This window comes from Anser cygnoides, chromosome 21 (genome assembly GCF_040182565.1).
Source record: "Anser cygnoides isolate HZ-2024a breed goose chromosome 21, Taihu_goose_T2T_genome, whole genome shotgun sequence".
Taxonomy (NCBI): domain Eukaryota; kingdom Metazoa; phylum Chordata; class Aves; order Anseriformes; family Anatidae; genus Anser; species Anser cygnoides.
Genome location: NC_089893.1, coordinates 8,619,488 through 8,644,291, shown reverse-complemented (window position 1 = coordinate 8,644,291; position 24,804 = coordinate 8,619,488). Strand labels below are relative to the sequence as shown.

The window sequence follows — 24,804 nt, the reverse complement described above, 5'->3', positions numbered from 1 at the left end:
GAGCAGCTGGGATGGGGAAAAACATAAAAACCTCGAGGAAAAAAAGAAGAAGAAAAAAAAAAAAACCATTGCTCGTTGTGGGGGCTTTTATATTTTCTTGGCATGCCTACCCCCTAATGACGGTGTGTCCCCCCAGAGAAACCCCCTCCTCTGCGCCTCTGTGTCTGCAGGGAACCGATGGGGTTTGCAGCGCACTTCTCTCTCCCTGCTGTTCCCCCTGCACCCAGCTCCCCGCCGCCCCCGGGGCTGTTTGGGTTTGGGCTCGTGGCCGCGGGCTCGCCGGTGGTCTGCGGTGGGCACGCTGGTGGTCTGCGCTGAGCCGGCAGCTTGCATGGCGCTGGCTTCGCCTCGCGGTTTCCAGCTGGTAAATGTCATGAATAGAAGCTGAAAATACATGGCACCATTCCTGCGACGACGCCTTTTCCATGGTGCCGGAGCTGCAGCGGCAGGCGATGTGAGGGAGGGGGCCGGGGGGGGCTGCCCCAGGCTGTGCCCTGAGCAGGCAGCCCGGTGGGGATGGGGGGGTTGGAGGGTTTGGGGGGTCTGGGGGTACAGGAGAGGTGAGGGGAAGGGGACGGGAAGGAGAGAGGGCAGGGAGGCAGCTGAGGAACAGCACAGGGCTGGGGGGGCGCTGGGTGCCCACTGAGGGTGATTCAGGGGTGGATTGGGGCATCGCAGCATCACCCGTGCGAGGACAGCGCTGTCCCGAGGAAGAAATAAGCCCAGGTCAGCACGGCCACGAGCGCACCGGGGCCGCGAGCACCCAGCTCCCACCCCGGTCCCCAAAAGGATGCTGCAGGCAAGAGGGCAATGCAGCATCTCAGGGAGCATCCCCACCCCAGGATGCAGCATTTTGGGGACCATCCACGAGCCCCAGGACCCCAGCAAGGCGTCTGGGTGCTGGTGGGCATGCAACCCCCCGGCAGCCGCGTTTTGGCCCCGGCCGCTGCCTCCCCCCCGAGCAGCCTGGCACAATAGCGCATTGTGGGGCCGGCTTTCAAGCGGGGCCAGGGAATGGCAGCGTGGGGGAAAGGCCGCTGGAGGAGCCGGAAAGTTGCTGTTGGACGGCGTTCAGAGGCCTCGGCACAGCGGGAGGGAGCCGGCCGCAGAAAGCAAACAGCGCGAGGGGCGGAAAGTGCTGACGCCGAGAGGTGGCCCTGGCACCCCCGGCACCACCTGCGGCAGCGCCCGGGCACGGCGAGCCCCGGGGGTGTGAGGGAGGCCCCAGTGCCTCGCGCCAGCCCTGCATCCCCAGATATTCTGGTGGAGGGCCCTTGCCGTCCCCAGCGAGCACTTGGCCATGCACAGCATGTGCAGAGGGGTGTGCAGGCGTGTGCATTCACATGCAAGTGCGTGCATACATGTGCAAGTGTGTGCATACATGTGCAAGTGTGTGCATACATGTGCAAGTGTGTGCATACACGTGCATACACGTGCATGGCCCAAGGGATGGAGCAATGTTCATTGCCACAGGGTTCAGCTGAGCAAACGCGGTGCAGCGAAGGTGTGCCTGTCCTAGCAGGCTCCCCCATGACATCCAGCCCAGTCCTTGCACCCCCTCCCACTCCATCCCTCTCCATGCCATTCCCTATATTCCTATTTCTCCCCTCTAAGAGCCTCCTTAGACCTCTCTTTTTCTATCTCAGAGATTTCTAGAGAGCCCTTCCCTTAGTTTAGTCTTCAGTAATTTCGGTTCCTGTTTCAATCTCTCTTATTTCCCTCAAGCGCCAGTTTAGATGTCTCATTTCAAGACACCAACCTGAAAAAGGCCGCTTTGCCCCTGGCCTCTATTTAAAGCAGCCGTTCTTGGTGTTTTGTGTCCACCTTTGAGAGTGCAAAAAAGGCTCCCCAGGGTCACGCAGCTGGCTGTGCACGTCCTCATGCTGTCACCTGGAAAAGAAAACCTGCGTGCTGCTCCAGCCACGTATGTCTGGGCACCGGGGGCCAATAAGCCGTGCAAAATCCTCGTAAAGGTGCCATTCTCCACGCACGTTGCTTTCTCCTCCTGAGGAAACAAAGCTGGATGTGGGCGCTCTTTTATTAACTCCTGGCTTGCAGCCAGCTGCACGCGTCGCTGCCACGAGCAATGAGCCCGGACGGCTTTTGGCGGTGGCGGTGATGCTTCGCCTGCAGCGTGAGCCCCTTCCCAAACCCTGCTTCCCCCTCCCAAAACTCCTAGGCAGGTCTTGCAGCACCCTATGCTGATGCAGAGCACCAGAAGAGGGGAGAGAGCATTTGCTTCATTCACCACCACCACCCCCCCCCGGTGCTTCCTCCGGGGGAGCCGTGGACGTTAACCGCTCGCCGTGATTTCCATAGCAGGTGCATGGGGGCTTCCCCCAGCAGGCCACCCACGTGTATTTTTAGTGCAAGCATTAAAGCAATTGTCTCGGGGCTCTGCATGCAGTGGGGGGGACAAGGTGGCTCTGAGGGGGTGGCTGGGTGTCCGCAGGCTCAGCTTCCCATTCTTTTTCGATTCCTATAATCCCATCCTTCCCTCTGCACCGCAGACCAGCAGCACCCTCTCGTCCCGCAGCGGTCTGCAGAGCTTCGCGGGCACTCCCCTTGCACACCCATCTGCAAAGGGGGCAAAACGCCCTCAGAGAGCTGGGGCACCCTCACCCCTTTCGCTTTTCACTGCCCCCACCGTCATGGAGCAACCAGGGGGTCACCTGCCTTGGGTGCATCCCCGCTCTGGGGTCTCACCTCTCAGAGCAGCCTCTCAGCCAGGCTCTGCTATAACTAAATCCAGGGGTTATCCAAGTTTTTGGAGCAGCCTGGGGCCATGCTGCTGCTGCAAGGAGCAGGGTGGTTCTTGCCCATCCACATCTCAGCCTTCATTCCCTCCCCGGGACTTCTTGCTTCCCGCACGCCTGCAAGCTGGGCGTTGCTGTAAATGTCGTTATAAATATTCCTTATCCTGGATTCATCTGTTGCATCCTGATGCAACGCACGCCGGTGACTTGTCCCCTCTTCTCGGTATTCAACAAGTCTGATTCGTGCATTAGTGACCGCACTCAGCAATGATTCAGGCGAACGAGCGTCAGTGACATTGTCCACGAGGAATTCCCCGTCACAAGCTCACCAGCCCTATAAATAAGCGTCGTGTCCTGGGCTGCAAGAACCTCTGCGAGACCCTGACCCCGTGAAGGAGCACTGCCAGGCCTCCACGCCAACGGGCTCCGCTCGGCCCCGTGCCGCGGCACAGCTTTCCTCCTGGCTTGAGGACAAGGCGATACCTGAACCACCATAAATCTCACTGGGAAAATACATAAGGCGTTAAAAAAACGTATTTTTTACAGATTGCGTGGTGGTTCAGGACTCAAGGGCGTACTGAAATGCCAGATGTGCCCCATGGCCTGCAGTGCCGAGCGGTGACAGCCTCCGAGGAGCTGGAGAGGACAACCTGCACATGCCCCTGCTGCAGCAGGAGGGGCTGGAAAAGCTCCGGCTACATCGGGGTCTGCCTTGTCCCCGCTGCCACCTGAACGGGAAAGGCAGAGGCAGCGCCCTGCGCGAGAACAAAGGCTCAATAAGCACACGGAGACGGAGGGTTATGAATTATTCTTCTTTTAATTTCACATGGTTTAAAATACGATATGAAATAAGGCTACAGTATATAAAAAACTCTCCAGCAAAATGATGTGCCAGCATCAGCAATTAAAACAAAACCAATCCCCTCCTTCTTTAAGTATTCAATGTAGGAGGGACTTTTTTTGTATCCTTTAAAAAAAAAAAAACAAAAAACAAAACACAACACACGGACACACACACACATCGCTACATCTCTAAGCTACCTCAGCTCAGTTTTTTTAAAAAGCACCTGCTTTTTCCTTTTTTTTTTTTAATCTTGCTTTTAAAATTTTTTTCCACTTTTAAAAAATATAAATTATATGAAAATACAAGTTGGAAAATAGTCGAACAGCACAATATAACAATCTCTTTTTTTCTTCTTCTATGTTTATCAGCTTAAAAAAAATCCCATGTGTAAAAACAAAACAGAACAAAAAAAAAACCTTTTTTTTTTTTTAACTGAGGCAGTTAATTCCTGGAGATATTCCATTATAACATATACGTATACATAGATTTATCATTTATTTAAACCTCTTTGGAATGTAGACAACAGCTCACGGATGTTATATAGACCCTACCAGAGAGCAGAGCACGCCAAGGAATCCAAAATTTGCGACATTTATGACGAAAAAGCAACCAAGCCCCAAAGCCTCGCAGAAAACCCCTCCAGAAGAGAAATAGGCAGGAGGTGGAGATGCTTCCTGCGGCATCTGAATTTTTTGGTGCTTACTGGGACCGTTTTTTGGAGTAGGTGGCGCTTTGGGAATAGGTGTGGAGGTTAAATCTTAAAATATCTTTATTCTTGCCCTGTCGGGCGTTTCTCCAGAGCGATCTTGCGCTGAATGATCGCCCCTGGAGCTGGGTGGTCGTAGTGTGTAAATAAATGGATCTACACGTGCACGCTCACCGGGTTCTGGCCATCGTCCATGGGGATGGGATGGAGAGGGACAAGCAGCAGATGGATCTGCTTGCTTTTTGATCTGCTTGCTTTTTTTCCACCTTTTATTGAGGTCCCTTTCCCCCGATGTTCGAAATGACCCGTTCTCTGGGAAACGCACCTTAAAAAGCCAATTGGGAAAGGAGGGTCCCAGCAGGGCCGGGTGCTGCCTGCCGAGCCCCGGGGAGGCCGCTCGCCAAAGCCGCGCCCCCAGGGCTGGGCTCATGCTCTGCCAGGGGACAAAGGGGACAGAGGAGGACAGAGGGGGACGTGCCCTGCGGGGGTCAGACACCGAGAACAGCAGGTCACGAGCAGGACACAGGAAATACCCAAAGCCACCAAACGCACTGGAGAGGTTCCACACCAGGAGACAGTTACCGACTGCCAAGTGCCACAGGTACCTGCCGAGGGCGAAGCTCAGCCCCGCGCAGAGAAACCAGCACAGGAGCGAGTCCCGTCCCTGGCAGATCTCTCATCCCTCTCAAACCCATCCTTCTGGTTCAGCATGTGCATGGGTTAACCAAATTTTCGTGGCCTCGAAGAAGAGGAGGTCAGAGAGGGTTTGGGTTCCAGCACATCTGGTTCGCACATCCCTCTCCACCAGTCAACATGCAATTAAAAAGCGGGAGAAAATAAAAAGGAACAAAAACGAAAACAAACAAATCTGCAGATTTCCAGTGTATAAAAACAGCACACAGCCCTCTCTGGGATGGTCTCTAGAATGGGAACAAAAAGTAGAGGAAAATAGTGAATTGTGAACCTGGCTAAAGGATGTCCCTAGGACGGCACTGCCCCTTTGCTGCGGCACTCGCACACAGGCTGCGATCCGGGGTGGCAAACGGCCATAAGAAACGGTGAGGAAGCTCTGGCTAGGGGCTACTTCCAGAAAACAGAGCCATTCTCCATGATCTGCCCTTTCTAACCTTTAATCAGTCTTCCTGAGATCCCTGGGCATGGACCCTTGTGGTCGGTGAAACAGGTGCATTTTGGAAACCTTCAAAAAATCAGCACAGCAGAACAGATGAGGGATTTCGCCTGGCAGAACGATGGGAAACTCTGTTTCCTTCCATCTGAGTGAAATGTCATCCCTGCTTTCTGCTCGAAGAAGGCACTTCAGCTGCAGCCGAGCACCTGATGGGCCAAGCACGGCAGGAGGCACTGCCCAGGGCACGGCGTGGTGCCACAGGCAGGACTTCTCAGGGCAGAAGGAGCGATTTCGAAGCCATGCTGGAGGTGGCCCTCGAACGGAGAGCTAAGGGCACTTGGCAGCTGCATGCAAGACAGCAATGGAAAGCCTACAAAAACTGCTGGCTGCTGGAAACCCCACCCAAATGGCGTGCCCCGTTGGGGTGCCCTTGTGCTCCCCGCCTGCTGCATGTTGCTGTGCCATTGCACCATGCCTGCTCCTTGGCGAGCTGGTCCCTGCCAGGTAAAGCCCCGGCGCCTCGCTGCAGCTCCCCACTATCTACATTTTTCCTCTCTCCAGCTCCGAGCTGCTCCCTTCCATCTGCCCGCGGAGACCAGCTAAGTTTTACCTCCCAGCAGGCAGCGTCTCATCCCTCCTTTGGTGCTCCTTTCACCTTCCTCCCGTCCCCTTTTCCTTCCTTTCCATCCACCCCGCTACTTTTCCGTACGCTCAGCGGGATGGTGTGCAGCCCCAGCCCCGTGAGCATACCCCACAGCCCCCCTTACCTAAGCCCCCGGCTTCTTCCCCCCTGCACCATCCTGCCCGCCCTCGCCTGCCGAGCATCTCCGGAAAGCCTCTCCCTGCCTCGCCCCCGCGCCGCTGTCTCACAGTGCCTCTGTGTTAACGCAGCTACCTAAAACACACAGATGGACAGACAAACAACACACAAAAAAAAGGTACTTTTGGTTCAAATGCATAATACTGTCTTTAAAAACAAAATGCCCAACAGCTCTCCAGGGCAAAAGCCCCGATTCTGCAGCTGGATCCGCACGGGTCCGGCTGTGGGGTCATATCTAGGTATTTTAACTTTTACTGCCCTGTCCTCTTTGTCACCTCGAGCCCAGCCCTGGCATCAGCCTCGGTTTGCTCAGAGCGTCCCAGGGACTGCTCGCTGAAGCAGGAGTTGCCGCTCTGCAGGCAAAGCAGCTGCAGAAGGCTCCGAGGACAGGAGGAGCAGCTCCCCCCGGGACCGATCCTGCATCGGTCTTGTGCACGGGCAGGCACACGAGGCCTCTCGTTTACCCCAGAGACAACAGTCATATGCTTCATGTTAATCACACCCTGACACGCTTTGCAGGATCAGCCTTACAAAGGGCAGTAAAGAACCCATTTGCAAGGCCAATTTCCTTTCTGCATGTGCCCGGCCGGTTAAGACATACAGCAATAAAGGTAGAGCTGGTCAAAACGGGAAGGAAGAAACACTTCCTTTCGGTTTTTCGATGTTTTCCGGATTTTTTCCCCTCATCAATTTGTATGTTTTTCAGCTACCACATCCAAAATATGGGAATTTCTCCCCCGTGACCCCCCAAAAACGAAAAAGTTCTTGAAAGCACCAGAGTGTTCCTTGAGCGAAAACGCTCCCTGGAAAACGTGAAAGCCATTTTCGCTGCAAATCTCGGTACGTTTTGAAAAGCCGCTTTGTGCACAAAATGCAGCTGTAAGAAAAAAAAAGACCTATTTTTAACAGCAACAACAACAAAGCGCTGTCGGAAATTTCAACCAGCTTTATCAGCAAATGGCGGAGCAAAGCGCGTGGGACTCAAAGCGAGAGCGGCACACCCAGCCAGCATCCCCAGGAGCCAGTTTGGAGTTCATTTTCCTTCACATACGATTCAGAGATCACGAGTCGTAGCGCTACACTTCTCCAGTGGGGTCTACATAAACTTCTTTTTTTTTTTTTTTTTCCTCACTGTGATAAAACTCTCTGCTGGCATAACAGAAACAAACACACACAATATTGCAATACTGAGACCATCTTAGAGCTTAAGACTATTTAAAAAAAATACTGGCACAAAATTTAATAAAATAAAACTTTAACAAATTAAAAAAAAAAAAAAATGTCTTGATCCCTCCTAGCAAAAATTCTGCCTTTTGTATAAAAGAAGACAATCGACAGAAAGGCGATGTAACAAGAACGACAACGAGTTCTTGTTTTTTTTCCTATATTGCCCCTCCCCAAAGCAGGAAGTTTCACCCACTTTTGTTTTCCCTCCCCCCCGAAAAAGTTTAAAATCCTCAAATCCTTAGGAATACTGTCATTTCCTGAACTGTCAGTTTGTTGTGCCAACAGCACAATAACCGAAGGGATCCGTTTGTTAATAGGTTTTCTAAACAGCAAGGGACGGGGAGGATTTTTTTTTCTTTTTTTTTTTTTTAAAGTGAGCTACATTTTTCTGGCTTTCTTAAAACTCAGAATTTCACCCCAAAAAAGCCTGTCTTGGAGCTTTCAGAAGAAAAAGGCCCATCCTTCTCCGAACCAAACTTTTTAGGTTTTGACGGAAAGTTTGACTCTTCCGCCACCCTCTCTCCCAACATCCTCAAAGCATCAGATCTGAGTTGCTCTTAAAAAAAAAAAATAACGAAAAAAAAAAGAAAAAAAAAAAAAAGACAAAGTCCCATCAACTCTCCAGAATGACACGAGGCCATCGGCCACCCCAGCCGGCCGCCTTCACTCGTCGGCATCCGGCTTGACGTCCAGCATGGTGTGGAGCTCCTCCGGCGTGTAGCCCAGCAGGCTCTGCAGGTCGCAGACGAAGCGGTAGACGTAGCGCTTCCCGGCCGTCTTGTGGATGATGTTCTTGTCGTAGTAGTAGCGCAGGCCACGGCTCAGCTTCTCGTAGTTCATCTTGGGCTTGTTTTTCCTCTTGCCCCATCGCCTGGCCACCTGGGAGAGGGGTGGGGAGAGTTCAAGAGGGGAAGGACTGCATGGGATGGACAGGGAGGGTCTTTCTGGCCTGCTTGGGCATCCTTTGGCAAGCAGCAGTGCTGGCCATGAGGGAAGGGAGAGGGCTCTCCTCTTCCTCAGGATAGACTCAGGTCACAAACATTAAAATTTAGGAACCCCCACCCCCCCTCCATCGATCAGCAGAGCAGTGAGGAGGCCTCTACAATGGTACAGAAGCCAAGGAAGGGAACGAACAGCCCATCCATTTCCCAAAATCAATAGGAAGCCCCAAGTCCCACCTGCACACCTTATCTGAAGAGTTCTGTCACCACGCCTTTCTCTAGTGTTGCAGCTACTTCCCACCAAACGTGGGTGTGCATTACTGCTCCCTACATGTATATTATTGCAGCCCAGTTTTTAACAAGTTTCCAGCTGGGCTCTAATTCATTGTTTTCCCCTACATAAGACCAGAACAACGTGACTGCCCCAAACTCAGCCATGAAGGGTGGAGAGAAGAATTATCCTAGCAAATATTTCAGTGGCATTTGGGCTGAGCACTGAATTCCTGGGTACTCTACCTCATCTGGATCGGAAAGCTTGAACTCCCAGCCATCGCCCGTCCAGCTGATGAAGGACTGACAGGACTTGTCAGTGAGCAGTTCCAGCAGGAATTGCCACAGTTGGATGGGTCCGCTGCCTAGAAAGACAAAGGAAACATGAGACATCAGTGCCAGGAAAGCACAGCCCCTTCTATCCTAGCCCAAGGCGGAAAAAATCGCATGCAAATGGTGCTCACTGGAAAAAAAATAAAAGCTACCAATGAGAAAAGAAAAGTCAGTGGCTGCAGGGCAAGATCTGGGCTGGGATGACAACTTGAGAGTTAAATCCTGCAGGTAAAAGAGCTTCCTATTTGCAGCAAGAGCTGAATATTCATGCACTGGAATGCTTCACTTCGAGTTACATAAATAGGATTATTTTTCTGGCACCCAAACAGCGAGCAGTCGTTGTCTTGGCACAAGAGCACCACCGCTTCCTACGTGCCAAAAACCTCCTGGCCATTGAATGAACTCCGGCAGACTCCTGCTTCCCGACCTTGACTCTTTGCTCCGTGGCTGTTTACGGAGATAAAGAGGACCCAGGTATGAAAATTATTTGGCCCCTTTCCAGGGCGTGTTGCTGCAGGCACGGACTGCGCCGGCTCACGGAGATGGGCAGGGGCTGGCGGCGCTGGCAGGCAGAGCTCAGCCCCGCGCTCCCCGGGGCTGCTGGTTCTCCTTACCCAGCAAGGCAAGAGCATCCCTCGCCGCTGATGTTCAGCCTCTCTTTACAACCCCACGGTCTCCCTGTTCCGCATGGATGCCAATTTTGGCCAGCAGCAATTTGTCTCAGGGTCCCGGGCCCAACACACCTCATGTGCAGTAGCTGGTGCACCACACTGAGAGACTGAGGCTTCACAGCCTGGTTTTGGCTGGATTAATGGTTTATGTGGAGTGATTTAAACAAAAAAAAAACCAAAAACACTTATCTCTTCTGTGCACTTGTGTCCCAATCAAAGGTAGAGGAGAAGCCCTCAAGCCAAAAGCTCTTTGATGAGCAACTTTCAACTGTGGCCACAGCCGAAATATTGCGCTTAGCTCTAGGGAACGTGTTCTGGGAAAGAGTCTGAAATGTTTCAAATGGAGCTTAGAAAATCTCAGTAATAATAATGACAATAATAATAATAAACAGAGCCAGAGGTTAGAGGAAATGATTTATCACCAAAAAAATAGCGCTGGATTAGGATGGCAGGCAGGATGGGGTAAAGCCGCCTGCTGACAGCAATGAGAACAAGCTTCAAGCAGGGAAAAAAGTTATTTACTCAGAAAAAGGGATGGAGAACAGCCTAATTTCCATGGATGACAATGGAGACGTCAGTGCTGTGGCTGCAGGATAACCCGCTGAAGGAGGAGAGGGGTGTTCCCCCTTTTCCACAATGTTTCAAGTGACTCAAAAAGCAGACAGGCTGCTAGAGAGCAGGAAATGACAGAGCCGGCTCCAGGACAGGCGCACAGGGATCGGGGAATCACCGCGCACCGTCCAGCCCTCCCCAAGGGGCGTAGCTCTGGTTTCCCCTAAGAAATCCCTACAGATTTTGAGGGCGCTGGGTCCTCCGCCAAGCCACGGGGCACAAGTAAACCCCGGCTGGCCGGCAGCATCGCATCCCCGGTACCCCAGCCCGGGCTGCGGGCAGGACAAAGCGGAGGGCTCAGCATCTCCGGCTGTAAATGAGAAGGAATTGGCAGGGAGAAGCTCCAGCCTGCTGTCCTCAGCTGCAGCTTGCCCAGAGGCTGACTCCGAGACCTCCGGTAGGGGCGGAGGCAGAGCCGCGTCGCACCGCCCGCAGCAGAGCAAGGGAGGAAACGCAGCTCACGCCTTCGCCTCGCGTCCCAGATGGAAGAGCCAAAAGCCTGGCCCGAAATGTCATCACATCGCAAAGTCTTGGCCTATTTACAGCACCAAGCCCTACGTACAGGGAAGCTATTGGGCAAGAGGGTATTTCAGGCTCCTGGGGCCCTCCACGGGGAATTGCAGGTGAATTCATGCAGGGACAATTTCTCATCCCATCTCACTTTACACCAATCCCCTCCACACGTAAGGAGAGCAGCCGGTGCCAAAACCAGGATAAACAAAAACAGTCCTAGGGAGCAAGACCGAAGCACAACCAGGTTTGTCATCCTGATTTCTCTCTTGCCCAGAAAAACGAATACTCCTCCCCTAACATATAACAGATGGAAACCCACTGCTTGGGCACCAGCTTCGTGGTGAGCAAATCCCTTCGAAAAATCCCCTGGGCCACCCTGGAGGCTTTCAAGGTGTCGGGGACTCGATGCGAGAGGCGCCGCTACGCCCGAGCCAAGCGGCCGGTGCGGTTCACGCGCGGTGCTGGCGGCTCGGCTGCCAGCTGGCGTGGGGAGGTGTTGGGAAACCCAGCGATTCCTCGCCCTCTCTGCAGCGAGCGAGGTAGGCTCCTGCCGCCGTGCCGGGCGCTGCTCCGGCGGGTATTTTGGGATTTTGAAGGAAGCGGTGTAATGCAGCGGCTTGTGCCTTGGAAGAGGGATTCCCAAGGTCTATTCCTAGCCGCCTGTGGGACTAGTGTAAAACCCCAAATTCCTCTGTGTTGGACAGGCAATTATGTCAAGAATGTGTTTACTGCACAGCTCGCAGGCATGTCTCAGCTCCTATAAACACACACCCTGCCAGAGGGGAAGGCAGCGGAGGCCCTGCAGATGTGCTGCCGCTGGGGCACGACGCCGAGATGTCAGCGGGGCTGACACGAGGTGGCAGGAACCAAGCCCCAGCACATGCCCAAGCCTGCGTGCCCGAAAACTGCTCTGGGGAGACCACGGGAGCGGCGGCGTCAGCGGAGGAAGGAAAAATGATCAGGGCAGGGGTGCTGGGCGGTCCCGTGCATGGGCTGGTTGGGCAGAATAGCTGCAATAGCGCTGAGAAGGCTATCTTCAGAGGGTAGTTTCTTTTGCCTGCTCTGCAGCGAAGCAAGGTGCAGGGAAGTGTTTCTCCCACCACCTAGGAGAGGATTTCCCCGTGGCACTTAGCTTGCACAGAGACATCCACCCACCCACAGCGCATCCCCAGCGTGACGCTGCCGGGCTCGCCTCCGCGCCCTGAACCTCCACCCCCAGCAGCTGGGAGCAGGGCCCATTTTCCATCCCTTCTGCTTACACTCGTCCTCCCATCCCCAGCTGAGGCTGGAAATCCCCACCCAGATGCCCGGTCCAGCTCCCTCTGCTGCAGAGCTGTGCCAACGCCACCATGCCAGCGTAGCTCGCTGACTTCACCCCACCAGGAGACCTCGTTGCCTTGCTCATCCCCAAAACCAAACCCCCTGATGGAACAACTCCTGCAGCCTTTTCTTGGATGCAGCCCCAAGCGTGGGGTGCAGGGACACAAGCCACCCTTTATGGTGCCGGCCCCGCCGTGCACACCCAGGGACTTCCCAGACCAAGCCGCCCGCCCCGCCGCGACCCCTGGCACCCGCGGAGGCTGCTAAGAATAGCGCCCGCCCAGGGGGCTCGCCGCCCTGCAGGGCCACAATGGGGACCCTGTCTCGCCTCGGTGGCACTGAAGAGGGTCCTTCAGCAGGGCCCGCTGGGGAGTGTCACACCACAGGAATTCTCCCACGTCAGGGGGAAAATATGCCTCTCATGCTGGATGACAACCGGCCTCTGCTCGGGCTGAGCGGTGCCTCCTCGGCTGGAGCTGCACCAGTCCTCCGAGGTCCCCACAGCATCCTCGGACAGGGCTGGAGGTCCCCTTCTGCCTTCTCGCCCCTGGCTCCGGAGAGGGGTTAAAACTAAAGTGCACCGTCTCCAAAATCCTGCCAGCCCTTCTGCAAGAAGTGCTTTGCTAGCTCCAGCCTTTAACCCAAACCACGGACTGGGAACCTAAGAGCCCCCCACGGTGTCAAATAAATGTGGTTGTGACTCTGAATCCTAAAATTCGGACCTGGAGAAGCCTGCCCGTGTCAGAAGTGACTCCTAAACCTTCTGAGAGCTGGAAGTGTTGGCCCTGTTGGGCAGCCCTTTGTGGCAGCGCCTGGTTTTTATACAGACTTTAGGAGCCACTGCAGTGAAGTGCAACCGCTGGTGTCTCCAAGGGCTGGGCCAGAGAGGGAGGGGACAACCGAGACAAAAATTTGGGCAGGTCTGAGCTGGTTTTGCATTTGTGCCTGTAGCAAGCGAGTCTGGGGCAGGCGATGCCTCAGGCCCTGGTCCCAGCCCAGCACACCCCTGCCGGCCACTTTCCCCGCTGCCGGCGCAGACGGGCTGCGCACCGTGCACGGGAGGGCCCGGCCCCAAACGCATCACCCTCACCGTCTCTCAAGCCGGTTTCACACCCCCACCCCTCTCAACGGCCTCTGTTTGAAAGAAGGAAAACAAAACAAAACAAAAAAAAAACACTTCAAAAAAAAAAAAAAACACAGCACACCTATGCTTTGCGCTCTGCGGTTTGTGGTTCCAACCAAACACAGCGATTGGGCACAGCAACATCTCCAAAACAGCCTTCGCCTCCATCTCGTGCCCACCTTGCCCAAGCCCCCCGTGGCGCCGACGCAGTGCCGGGGTCCCAAGCCCCCCGTTGCCGTGCCAGGCAGGGGACCGCAGAGCTCGGCCCTATCGTCGCCGTGTCGGCCCCAGCCCTCGCCCAGCCCGGTCACACCACTGCCCAGGGCAGGTTTTGTGCAGGTCAGGGGACACCGGGGTGCAAATCAAAGCATCTCTGAGCAGCAGGTGTGAACGAGGCGGGGAAGGACCCAAAAAGCTCCTTCCCTCCACGTGCTTACGGAGCAGCCAGATGGGCCGCTCCGCGCTATTTCGGCTTTCCTGAGCCGTCTCCTCCGCCTCGAGGAGAACCACGATCAGCCCGGCGAAGCACGAGGGGCTCGGTGAGCTTCACATCTCCCTCCTGCCGGTGGTCCTGCCGGCATGAGCTGCCGTGCGATGCCCCGAAGGGGGCACTGAGCAGCAGCTGCTGCTTTGCTCTCGCCTCCGGGCTGCTGTGAAGCTGCTGAGGGGGCTGCAGCAGCACTGGGGAGAGCTGAGCTGCCGTCACGGTCGGGCAGCGGTGCGTGGGGCTGATTTCACTGTCATTTGCACATGTCTGGCAGGTGGGGCAGGAGCCACTGAACCAGCCCCGCGTCCCACCCTGCAGCTCGGGAAGGGCTGCGGGGCCCGGACAGGCGCCGTGGGGGAGGCAGAAAACCAGCAGGAGCTGCTGCTGGCCACGCTTCAAATCCCCCTACTACAAGGGCAGGTACAGCACAGGACACAAAATGAGCGAGCTAGCACCATCGCCTGCACCTCCCGGGCTGGAGGGGCTGTTGTGTTTCTTGTGACTGCCGGGGCCAGCTGCCTGCACCTCCGGGTTGCCCTAAGCAGAGCTACAAGCACCTAGGGTGCTCATGGAGGCACGCTTTGCAGCAGTGCGGAGCGCAGGAAGGAAGGATGCTGATGTTTCTAGGAAAGCAACTGCACAGACTCTGGATGCCAAGGACACCCGGATCTCCGGAGCACAGCAGGAGAGGGGCCAGGAAAGCAGCTGCTGGTGGATTTTTGGATGCCCACGAGCGCAGCACATCTGGGGAGCTCGCTGGCTGGAAGCTGCAGGCCAGCAGCGTAAGCAACGAGAAGGGAAGAAGCAGCACACAAGCTCTCTTGAAAGAGACCCACTTTCTTTGGCATTAGCTCGACTTTCTTGCAAAACAGCAGCTGCGTGCTTTCACTTCTGTGTCACAGATAAGCATCGCTCAGAAACGGAGGCCTGTCGAAGGCACGGCTTCGGGCTCTGCACCACAGACACTTGGGACAGGGCAGACGGGTTTACCCAGCACGTTCGGGCCGTATCGACACAGTGCCACGAGCACCGATAGCGGGGCTCGGGGCTGGACCCGGCCCAGGCAAAACCGTTAGCTGTGCGGACACGCTCCTGGGCGCTCGGGCGAGATAGCATCTCAGAGGGGTCGGCTATTCCCAGCACTACTTTCTGTCTTCTCTAAGGGCAGCATGATAACGAAGATAGCATCAATCTGTCGCTAAGAGAGACAGTCAGGTCCTGTGTGATATTAACTGGGAAGGAGGCATTAACTCTCTAGGTGCTGAGATTGTCTGTAAAGGCTTCAGCAACTCCCTAGCCAGGCCCGTAAGAAAGGACCACATTACACGTGCAGCACTGGCCCTGCAAACAAGGGATCGAGCTCTGCTTTGCAGTCACCTCACCCTGCTCGTCCCTCTTTCCTCCCTTCCCCTCCCAAACCCGAGGGGAATCGCTGCGCTCCGCTGGTTCGGCTATTTGGGGCAGCACGTTGCAGCTCAGCAGCAGGGCTCGCGCGCTGCGGCAGCGCTGCGAGACGGAAAGCCCCAGCCTGCACAGCCGGTGCTGAGGCCCTGCACGCCCCAAAGCCAACACGCACATCTCGGCTCCAAACCCACGCAGGTGCTCAAGAAAAGCTGAAAGCAACTCAGCCCGGGGCGGCGACTGCCAACGGCCACAGGGGCGCAGGGTCTGAACCTCCGCTGGACCTGCACCACCGGGAGGACAGCAGCACAAGTAGGTCAGAGGAGTGGAAAAATAAACACAGGGCAGAAAGGCCGAAGACCGGTGCGGTCAGACCCACACCACGGGCAGCGCTCTGCTCTGCTACGCCCCGTTGGTGTTCATCCGCCAGGTCTCACAAAGGATCGGGGCGGCTTGTTGGAGCCAGCAGCTTGCGGGATCCGGCTACAGCGCAGCCCCGGGCAGGGTGCAGGTGGCAGGGAGGCAAAGCTGAGCTCGCTTTAGCCCAGCTGAGCTCGGGTATGGAGGGATCTGTGTGCCAGCGTGCACCTAGCACGAGCCACCCGCCCACGCCGAGCGCTGTGCGGCTGCACGAACCTGCTCAGATAAGTCAACGTGAGACCTAGCACATCTGCCTGCAGAGCAGATGCGTCCTGATGCACCCCGGATGCATTCTCTCTCCGTTTCCTAGGTCATTTCAAAAAATAAAAAATAAAAAAAATCTGGCTCATTGTAAGACGCAAGTTGGCCAAGCCCAAGGGAGGCTGCCCCAAAACCCGAGGCGTCCAGAGATGGCCCTCCCTGCAGCTATGGAAACTGAAGTTCACCAACTCCGGAGCAGTTACATTTCTCCTTCAAAAAAAGATAAGAAAATTGCATCAACCTCTATCTGAGCAACCATGGCAACTTGTTAAATTAGGTCAAGATGTGGGGGCAGATAACACAGCTTTGAAAAGCTGCTTGCGAGCAGGGTGAAGAACACATCAAACACAAATGGCGCTTCCGCCAAAATGCACCTTCTCACCAAAGCATGCGCCTCCTAGGGCAGATACCATCAGCGATCTGCCGCGGCTGCGATAAAGCACTGTGCCACCTCCCAGGGCCGCGGGCAAAACAGGCACGGTGACAAAACCCGAACGATATCGTCAGGTGCCTAACGTGAACCCAGAGGCCCTGGAGATGAAGGACGCCATTTGCCAGGCTTCGCCCTCCCATTTGCACTCTGTGAGTCCTAAAAGGCTCACGCTGAAACACGGTGGTGTGTCTCACATGTGGCGTGTCTGCTGGATGCTCCAGCAGGCTGGCGACGGGATGCCCAGCACTGGACACGTGCTCAAGGCATCACCTGAGTCAGGAATGGGAAGCAGGGGTCTCAGGCACTTTGGGGTGACGCTGGGCTGGTAACCCCCTGCTCTGCTCGTTTGGAGGCTCCACGGCCTCACCAAGCTGCACAGAGCCCAGACTTCAAGTTCCTCTGCTCTAGCCACTAGACAGCACTTCCTCCCCTGAGTGAAAAGCAAGTAAAGCAAGTTAAAAATAAATAAATAAATAAAAAGAAGAAGAAGCCAGGAGTTCTGCCTGAGAGTCCCCACTGTCCTTGCTCAGCTGGCCCAGGAGAGGTCCAGCACTTCTCCATGGACAGCCTCAATGTTATTTTTTTTGCAGAAATATGCTACTGCAAAGCAGTTTCCAGAGGGCCCGGTCCTCCTATGGTCTGTAAGGCAACATGTTCTCACTTGCTCTTGCTGTGACCTGCTTTCACAGCAGCCTGGCTTTGCCTTGCACCCACGCTGGGCTCCCTCCGCACAGAAAATATAAGGTGCTGACAGGTCAGTAGGCTTTAAAAAGGGACAGAGGACTTCCCTGGAGTCACACGTCTGCAAAACTCATCTATCCAAAGATATTTCCCAACAGTGAATGCAGGCAGTGGCGGTTTCAGCACTGAATTACTGCTTAGCGGCCTCCGGGGCAAGCAAGAAGTGCTGTGACCCAAGGATTTGCAAGTGACCGATGTTTCTGGAAACCTCCAATTTTCCTTTCCCCCATTTCAAGTTTCTCAAGTGAAGCAATGAAAAAAACTTATTGATCATGTCAAAATGCTTGGGCCGAGGGATTATCTTCCCAGCTCAAAACAGGGTTTGAAATGAGGCAAGGGAAAAAGTTACGCGGCGCAGAGCATTTGGAAGTGTGCTCTGGCGCTGCCTTAACTGAGGTCTCACTTTCCTGACGGCAAGAGTCCAAGGACACTCTTTGGGGTGCTAACACCCCCTGGCAAAACACCGGCTCCAGCTTCGGCTCCTTGCTGGCAGAGGGAGGTGGGAATGCAGCCTCCCTGCGGGGGCAGCGCTTCTCTTCCAGGAACCAAACAGGCAGGGAAGCACCCAGCTTGGGCAGCACAGCTCCTACCTTCGCCAGTGCTTCCGTGCCTCAGTTTCCCCAGCTGTTGAAAAGCAACCAGTGCTCCTGCCCAGGCACCGTGTACCCCAAACACTTCCACAGCCCTGGTGAAAGGCGTTATCAGGAGAGAAGAGGAATAAAGAAGTGCGTGGAGTGCTCACCGGTCTCTTTTCTTATGAGCATCAACTTCTGTGGCAGGGCAGAGGACGGCGTCTGGGGGCGTAGCCCCTCCTACTGCTCATGCCTCTCCCTTCCACATCCCCCAGCCAAAAACCATTCAGGAATGGCAGAGCACACTTTTATTTTGCATAGACCTGGTCGAAACTGGCTCATTCAGCAGGCCAGGCTAAGCGTTCTTTCTAACTAAAGCTATAGCAACAAACCACTTCCTTTTTTACACATAGCTCCTAAAATTATCTCTCCACCTCTCCTCCCCTCTGCATTTACCCCCAACAAAAACTAGATATCAGCCCTAAGACGAGCCGTGCGTGGGAGGAGATTTCAGGGACAGTCGCACCTCAGGATCTGCTCTGAACCTTTTGATGATCTTTATCTGCACAAACTATTTCCACTGCTTGGCTCCTCTGCGCCACAGCTGCTACCAGCTGGGGCAGGAGGGATCAGTATGAACAAGGGAGAGGAACAGCCAGGAGTCTGTCCTACAAATTCTACCTGCAATTCAGGGAAGAGATACGGCACGGAAGGACTGGAAAGGATTATCCCAACATTAGCATGAAGCCCTATACCACTAGGTTTCTCTCCGTCGAGAGAAGAGATGGCCAGATTGCTGGAGGGCTGTCACATAAAAAGCCAGAGTTTCTGTGGTCTATCACCTTCTCATCTCTCCCAGCGCAGGGAATGGAAAATATTTGGGTCTGCTTTGGCACTGTCCCATCCCTGACTCTCACCAACACAAAGAGCAGAGCACAGTCCCTCCTCGCTGCTGAAAGGGGATAAGATCATTTTGCATCACGCACAGCAGTGCTGAAACGCAGCCACTCCTGCCTGAGGTGGGAAACCACAAGCACGTGGCCAGCACGTTGCATAAAAGTGGCGGATGGGGAAACAAAGGCTCTCTAGTACTTTGTGTTCTCAACAATAGACACCAGACACCAGCTCCTACCAAACTCAACCAGGAGGCATCCAGGTGTAAACGAAAACACAAGGCATCGATCGCCCCGTGCTCAGCTGTGTCCTCGACCCTCCGTGAGGGCTGGAGTGCCCACGCTCAAAGGACAAGCAGCTTTGGGGGGTGCTCTCAGGTGTGCACACATGCATGTGGTTGGGACACCCCAAAAACCCTCACTCACAACAATGCAAAATCGGGCAACCCGAAGACCCTGGAAGCTCTGCCCTCCGCTAACGGAGAGGTTCTACCCGAGGTGCTCAGCAGGGAGGTGGTCTCCCGAGGGCTGTGACCCTACCTGTGTAGCCAGCGAGGGCAGCAGCAGGAATGACAGGCTTGTCCTTGTTCATATCGGCCCGATCTCGAACATAGTCCTTGAAGGTGCCCTTGGGCTTGTGGTTGGGCAGGGCGGCGGGGTAGTCCTCCGAGTCAAAGCTGTCGTAGGAGGGGACGCGCTGCAGGCTCTGGAAGGAGGACTGGCTGCTCCAGGACTGCGTCAGGCGGTCGCAGCTGTCGTAGCTCTCTATGCTCTCAAAGGAGTCCTGGCCGCCCAGTTTACCTGGGGAGAAGGAAGGGCACGTGAGAGGTGCTTGGCCAACACCGGGATGCTCCAGCTGGCTGTGGCTATGAGCGGGATGCTTCATTTGCCCGCGGCACAGGCAGAAGGCAGCCAGGCAAACGCTGCTGTCACGCTGCACCTCACACCCAACCAAACTCAAAAGTAAGCCCTGTGTCTGCGGTACCTTTTTTATCTTCAGAATTCAAAAGCAGGGCTATCTGAGCCCTGGAAAAGGTCAGGCAGCAGAGCAAGGCAGGCAGAATTTGGGGAAAAGCCCAGAGTCCTGACTCTCTATCCGAGACAGACGCCGGGGGCTAACTGGAAATTGCCCTCCCTTTCAAAAGGCAATGGCAGAGAAATAATCCACTTTAGACAGATATTCGGGGCTTGGTTCAGGTGCCTAAACATGGGAACTGCAGGGCCTCTTGCTCTTATTGCAGACCCGTATCTTTCTGCAGCAAGTCCCATACTGAACTGCCAGCCCTGTGCAAGTGCTCCTCAGGCACGTTCAAGGGCACCGGACACCCGGCTTCTTGACTTTTCACGTTTTCTACAAAACTCTGCAGCAGCCTTTTATTGCCATATGTTACAACCGACTTCCACCTTCAAATCCCCAAGCAGCAGCAGATTTGATGGAGGAGGAGAGCAAAAGGCTGAGAGCTCAAACAGCTATGTTTCCAGTTCTGGTAAGGTGAGCACAGCTGGCTTGTATCAAGGCTACTCTCCGGGGTATTTTTAGTAAAGACCAGAACATGAGAGGCCAGATCCTTAGCAGTGCTATGCTGATTTACACCCTCTAGAAAACAGCACAAGTATACCCTCTGTACTTAAAACAGAGAGCTAAAAAAGGATCCGAAGAACAAATTGAAATTGCTCTCTCTGATCTCCCTTACGCTGACGATTGCTCAACATCTTTACTGACAAACTAAGAGTGCAACAGGATCATTCAAGTTCACTAATTTCCCAAACTGGGCTAAAAACAGCTGCTGGGATTGTGCAAGAGCTCCTGGAGAAATTTCCATTGGCAGAGCTACCCGCAGCTTGGGCCCAGATATTAAATCACAGGGGAACAGGAACGTGGAAGGACGCTGGCACGCTCCCCCAAATATTTGTTGTGCTGTAGTTCGAAGAGCACTTGCTGCAAAAAGGCTTAACTACTGTGGGTGCAGAGCTGTGCCAAAAAGTCAGCTCTGCCCTGGTTGCTGGCCTCGGCTACAGGCATCTTCCCCTTCATCCTAAAAAGATGCTCTCTCTTCAACCAAATCAATTAGTCTTGTAAGCCTGGGATTCCAGCTTAGGCTCACCTTCCCCTTAGCATGATTTCATTACTCAACGTAGTCTAACATCCAACATTTCCCCTTAAAGGCCTTCCTGGTAGTTACTTCTAGTGGGTCCGCACTTCAAAATGATTCTCCTGATAATATCCACGCTACATTTATTTATTTAATTATTTAAGGATTTCACAAAATGTACTTCAATCACTTCCTGAATTCTGTAAGGCGAAAATAACACCATTTTGTGCACGTTCATTGGCATAACCACTTCCCTGAGAAGTCTTGGGGTGCGATCCCTTTTAGAAAAGGAATTAAAAATCTGCCAGATGAACAGCTTCAGTGCCGGGGACGTGACTTGTGCTATTTCACTGAAAATTCACCCAAATTTGACCTAGCTGTGAGCTTTTGCAAATCACGCCTTGCACCTACTCAGGAGAAGTTTGTTAAGAGTTTGGCAGCTATGCTTTCCAACCAGACGCCTTCACTGATAAGGCAGAGTGAAAAAACTCCCAGGGAATCACAAAATTAGCTCCTGCTGCCCACACAAAGAAAGGCGAAAGGCAACTGTCTGGAAAACCTTCACCCTGACTCTTGCTTAAGTGTTTGACTTTGCGACTGATTAACCTTATAAAAGAGTGGAAGGTAAATGTGAATGTAAACATAAATAAGCCGGACTCTGGTTTATATTAAGGCTTCTTTATACCACTCTGGGAGTATTTATGCCACCCAAAGGCCCTTCTGGGTGGCTAAAATGTAGTGTTAGTGTAAGCATGGCCAGGGCCTGTTGCATTTCTTCAACCACAATCAGTAAGTCAAAGTGTCTGCTAAAACCAGGGGCACTTGGTCCCCAGTGCCAGGTTAAGGTCTCTTTCTTCCTTCCCTTAGAACCATTTTAGGCTTTCCAGTAGGAACAGGCTGAAGGCATAACTGCAAAAGCATTCCTGAATCCTTGCATTTCAATGAGTATTATTAAAAAATCACAAATGTTAAAGAAGAATTCAAGAAAAGGGAAAGGCACAGATGAAAGATAGCCAGAAAAGCAATCCCGGAAAGAGAAGCTTACCTAGAATTATACCACTACCCTTTTGATTCACTGCATCATCCAAGTCACCTCTCTCATATTAACACTCAACCAGCAGAAGCAGAGGTAATAATACAAATAATAACTTTCCTGTCATTAGCTCTCCTAGCCTTGAAAAAGAATGAGCAACATAAAATGAGCGCCGCTGTGCAAGGCATATGCGATGCAGGCCTGCAAAGGGGCTCCAGCTTTCACAGGGAACCAGCACATCTTCAGCTCTCGGTGCTGGATGAATGAATGGGTTTAAATATTCAACATCAAACCCGGCTCACAGCAACACGTTAGTATAATGAATTTTAGGCATAGGGACATCTGGATTCTATTCAGGGCGCGATCGCAGGCAGGTCAGATCTCTTCCCCGTGCCTCAGGTTCCCTACCTGGAATCAGGAGATAATGATACCCCTTTGTAAGTGACTTTGAGCTCTACGGATTAAACTCTTTCTTTGAATATATACTGTGAGCCAGATCCTCAGCCTCGTTTCAAGCAATGTAATTACAAAATAGTTGGGCATCTGGGCCCCATGTGTTCAGAATTTAATATTAATTGAAAAGGCACTTGGCTCAGATCCTCAAAAGTGTTTAGGTGTTTAAAGCCCATCAACTCAAACAGGAATCATGTACTTATAACTCTTTGGAGATGTGGAGTTGTAGCACGAGGATTCAGGGGGTCCTTCAGCTCTGTCATTGACCCAACTCGTGACATCTGAGTCTCCTAACAAAGCATAAGGCTTGGGTTCACTGGAACAGATTATCGGTTCAAGCAAACAGCCATCAAACTCAACGGAGATAATGGATAAAGACTGGATCATCAAGTGTAAAACCTTTCAGAGCCTCGGACAGTAACTCCTGATGAGAACTTGTGAAGGATTTGTGGGTTTTTGCCTGGTCTCCTAGGAAAATGAGATTTATACAACCACACAGCAGTCTGTCCTCCCTAATAACACCTTAAAGCCTATTTCAGCTTCACTCAAGTTTGACATCAAAGTACAGAGCCAGAAATGCTACATTTTCGCAGATGTAAAAACAGGCAGCAGAGCAGAGACAAGGAAGACCTTCTTGTTTCCCCTGGAGTGCAAGGCAGGGAGGGCTCAAAGCCATCAGGGAATTATCTAGGAGTTCAACCCCATAAGAGACACACGTAGGGAAACAGCTTCACTACTGGCATCGCACGGCTCCCTGTTGGATTTGGGCCCCGTCAAGGACTATCTCTACAGAGGGGAAGGCAGCATTTGTAGGTTCATATAAGTAGAGAGATCAAGAACCCGGCAAGCCCTGGGAGATGCCCAACTGTACCTCGACTGGCACGCCCCATGCACATGTTATCCGGCGTTACCACTTCTTGCTTGATCGTGAAGTAGTCTGTCTGCAGGGAGTCCGTCTGGACGGGGTCACGCAGGATGACTGAGGAGTAATCATTCTCGTACTTGAGGGACAGAAGCTCTTCCGAGCTGATGGGATGGAGGGTCTGGTAGGACTCTGTGATGAAGCTGGGCTCGGAGAACTCGGAGGGAGGCACGCACTGTGCATGCTCGATGCCATAACCTGTTGGCAGGACGGGAGTGTCAGAAAGCAACGCAAACACAGTCAGCTTGAAGAAACCAGAGCACTGCTCACTGCCCCTCCAGTCTTCCACAGCACAGTAAGATTCAGGGTCTGTGATGCAAGAGAAGACTGTCTTTGGATATAAAATATCTGGCACAATCGGGAAATACTTTTGAGTGAGGCTTCTAAAAGCTATATACAGATGATGCCTTATACTTGCAGTGATTTAAAAAAATAAGACATCATTAATTACACTGAAGTCCTCTCAAGCAAGCTGCTAGTGGGAGAAGCTCGAAAACCATGAAGAGCATACTCTCAGCAAAGAGCTATGGGTAAGAGAAATTTCACTGATGACTGCAATACATGAGTAACTTCCAAAGTCACCTTCCAGAACCTGGAATCCCAATCCAAGTGATTTTGTTTGTTTGTTTAGTTGGGGTTCTTTTGCTGGTTCATGAAATACATTACAAATCTCAAATACTTTTCTCTTAAAGAACATCTCCAAATCAATGGCAATGGGAAGTGCAGGAGTTTGGACTGATAACTCATCTCTTTCTTCGCCAGGTTCCTACCTAGCAATCCAGAATTAAGCCTTCTTGCCCCATTCCTCCCCTAACCCCACACCTTTCTTGTTAAATAAACTTCTAAATAAGTCAACCCACAAGAGCAAGGAAGACTGAGTTACACATTTTGCATGCTGTGCCATGAAGGGGAAGTAACTGCACGGTGCAGTCCTCATGTGATGCAGACAAACCTCTAATAGGGGGCACTTTTACACCTGGAAGCACCACAACAGTAACAGTAAGTGAGACTTACTAATGAAGTAGTCTGAAGTATAGCGGGATTCTGGATATGCTGCATTCACTCCGTTTGCGGGATACGGTTTTATCTCTTCTGCAAAGAAGAAAAGGAAGCAAATGTCACATGTCCATAGACATACCATGCCTTGCAAAACGTGCTGTAATGCAGAGAGGTCGAAACTTCCTAAAATGCTCCTCCCAGGGTTAAACTGGGACATTCAAAGGAACAGAAGTGCACAGTTAGGTGCTGAAATCCCACTGAAACATGCACTCGATGCATTTGGGCTCCTTTGGGAATTCTTGCTGGAGGCATGCACAAATTTAAACAAAACAGCAGAAACAACAACCTTCTCAATCAGTGGCTCCAGGTGGTTTTGAAAAGCTAGTTAAAAATTAAAGAAAGCACGGAAATTATTTATTGTCTGTCTTTCTTTTAAGGATTGTTTATTACAGTTACATGTATGAGCTCATGAAAAAAAAAAAAAACACCATACAAGGACAACTGTTTTCCTGAAAAAGCCCCTATTTTAGACCAGCAGTAGGTGTGAGCAAGTGAGTGGGTAACGCAAACCAAACCAGCTCCTACCCTAAATTAGTGCTAATTCCCAGCCTACACGGCACCTCTACCTTACGCCTGATGGAAGCGGAGGATCCCATGCTCAGAGCAGCTTCACCACCCTGTCCATTAACCAGCTCCTGATGCACACGCCATAGGGAATACACGGGCAGCACCGCAAATTTTAACCTTTCTATAGGCGTGATTCACCCAGAATGAGCAAATATCACATCAAAGCACAGATTCTCTGCTTTCCACTGCTTTTTCCAAGAACTT

The 24,804-nt window shown here is 52.9% G+C and overlaps 1 protein-coding gene across 3 annotated transcripts in view; it reads right to left on the bottom strand.

Annotated features, from left to right (window-relative positions):
• Positions 1–3,554: 3,554 nt before the first annotated feature.
• ETS1 (ETS proto-oncogene 1, transcription factor) overlaps positions 3,555–24,804 on the bottom strand; it is a 77,414-nt gene continuing 56,164 nt past the window's right edge. For all 3 annotated transcript variants that reach the window (XM_048063358.2, XM_048063359.2, XM_048063361.2), the window contains 5 exons: positions 23,989–24,066; positions 22,924–23,172; positions 19,014–19,274; positions 8,940–9,058; positions 3,555–8,361 (listed from right to left, as the gene is read on the bottom strand). In XM_048063358.2, coding sequence (XP_047919315.1) covers positions 8,146–8,361; positions 8,940–9,058; positions 19,014–19,274; positions 22,924–23,172; positions 23,989–24,066 — 923 coding nt within the window. In that variant the 3' untranslated portion in view covers positions 3,555–8,145. The remainder of the gene's footprint in view (positions 8,362–8,939; positions 9,059–19,013; positions 19,275–22,923; positions 23,173–23,988; positions 24,067–24,804) is intronic.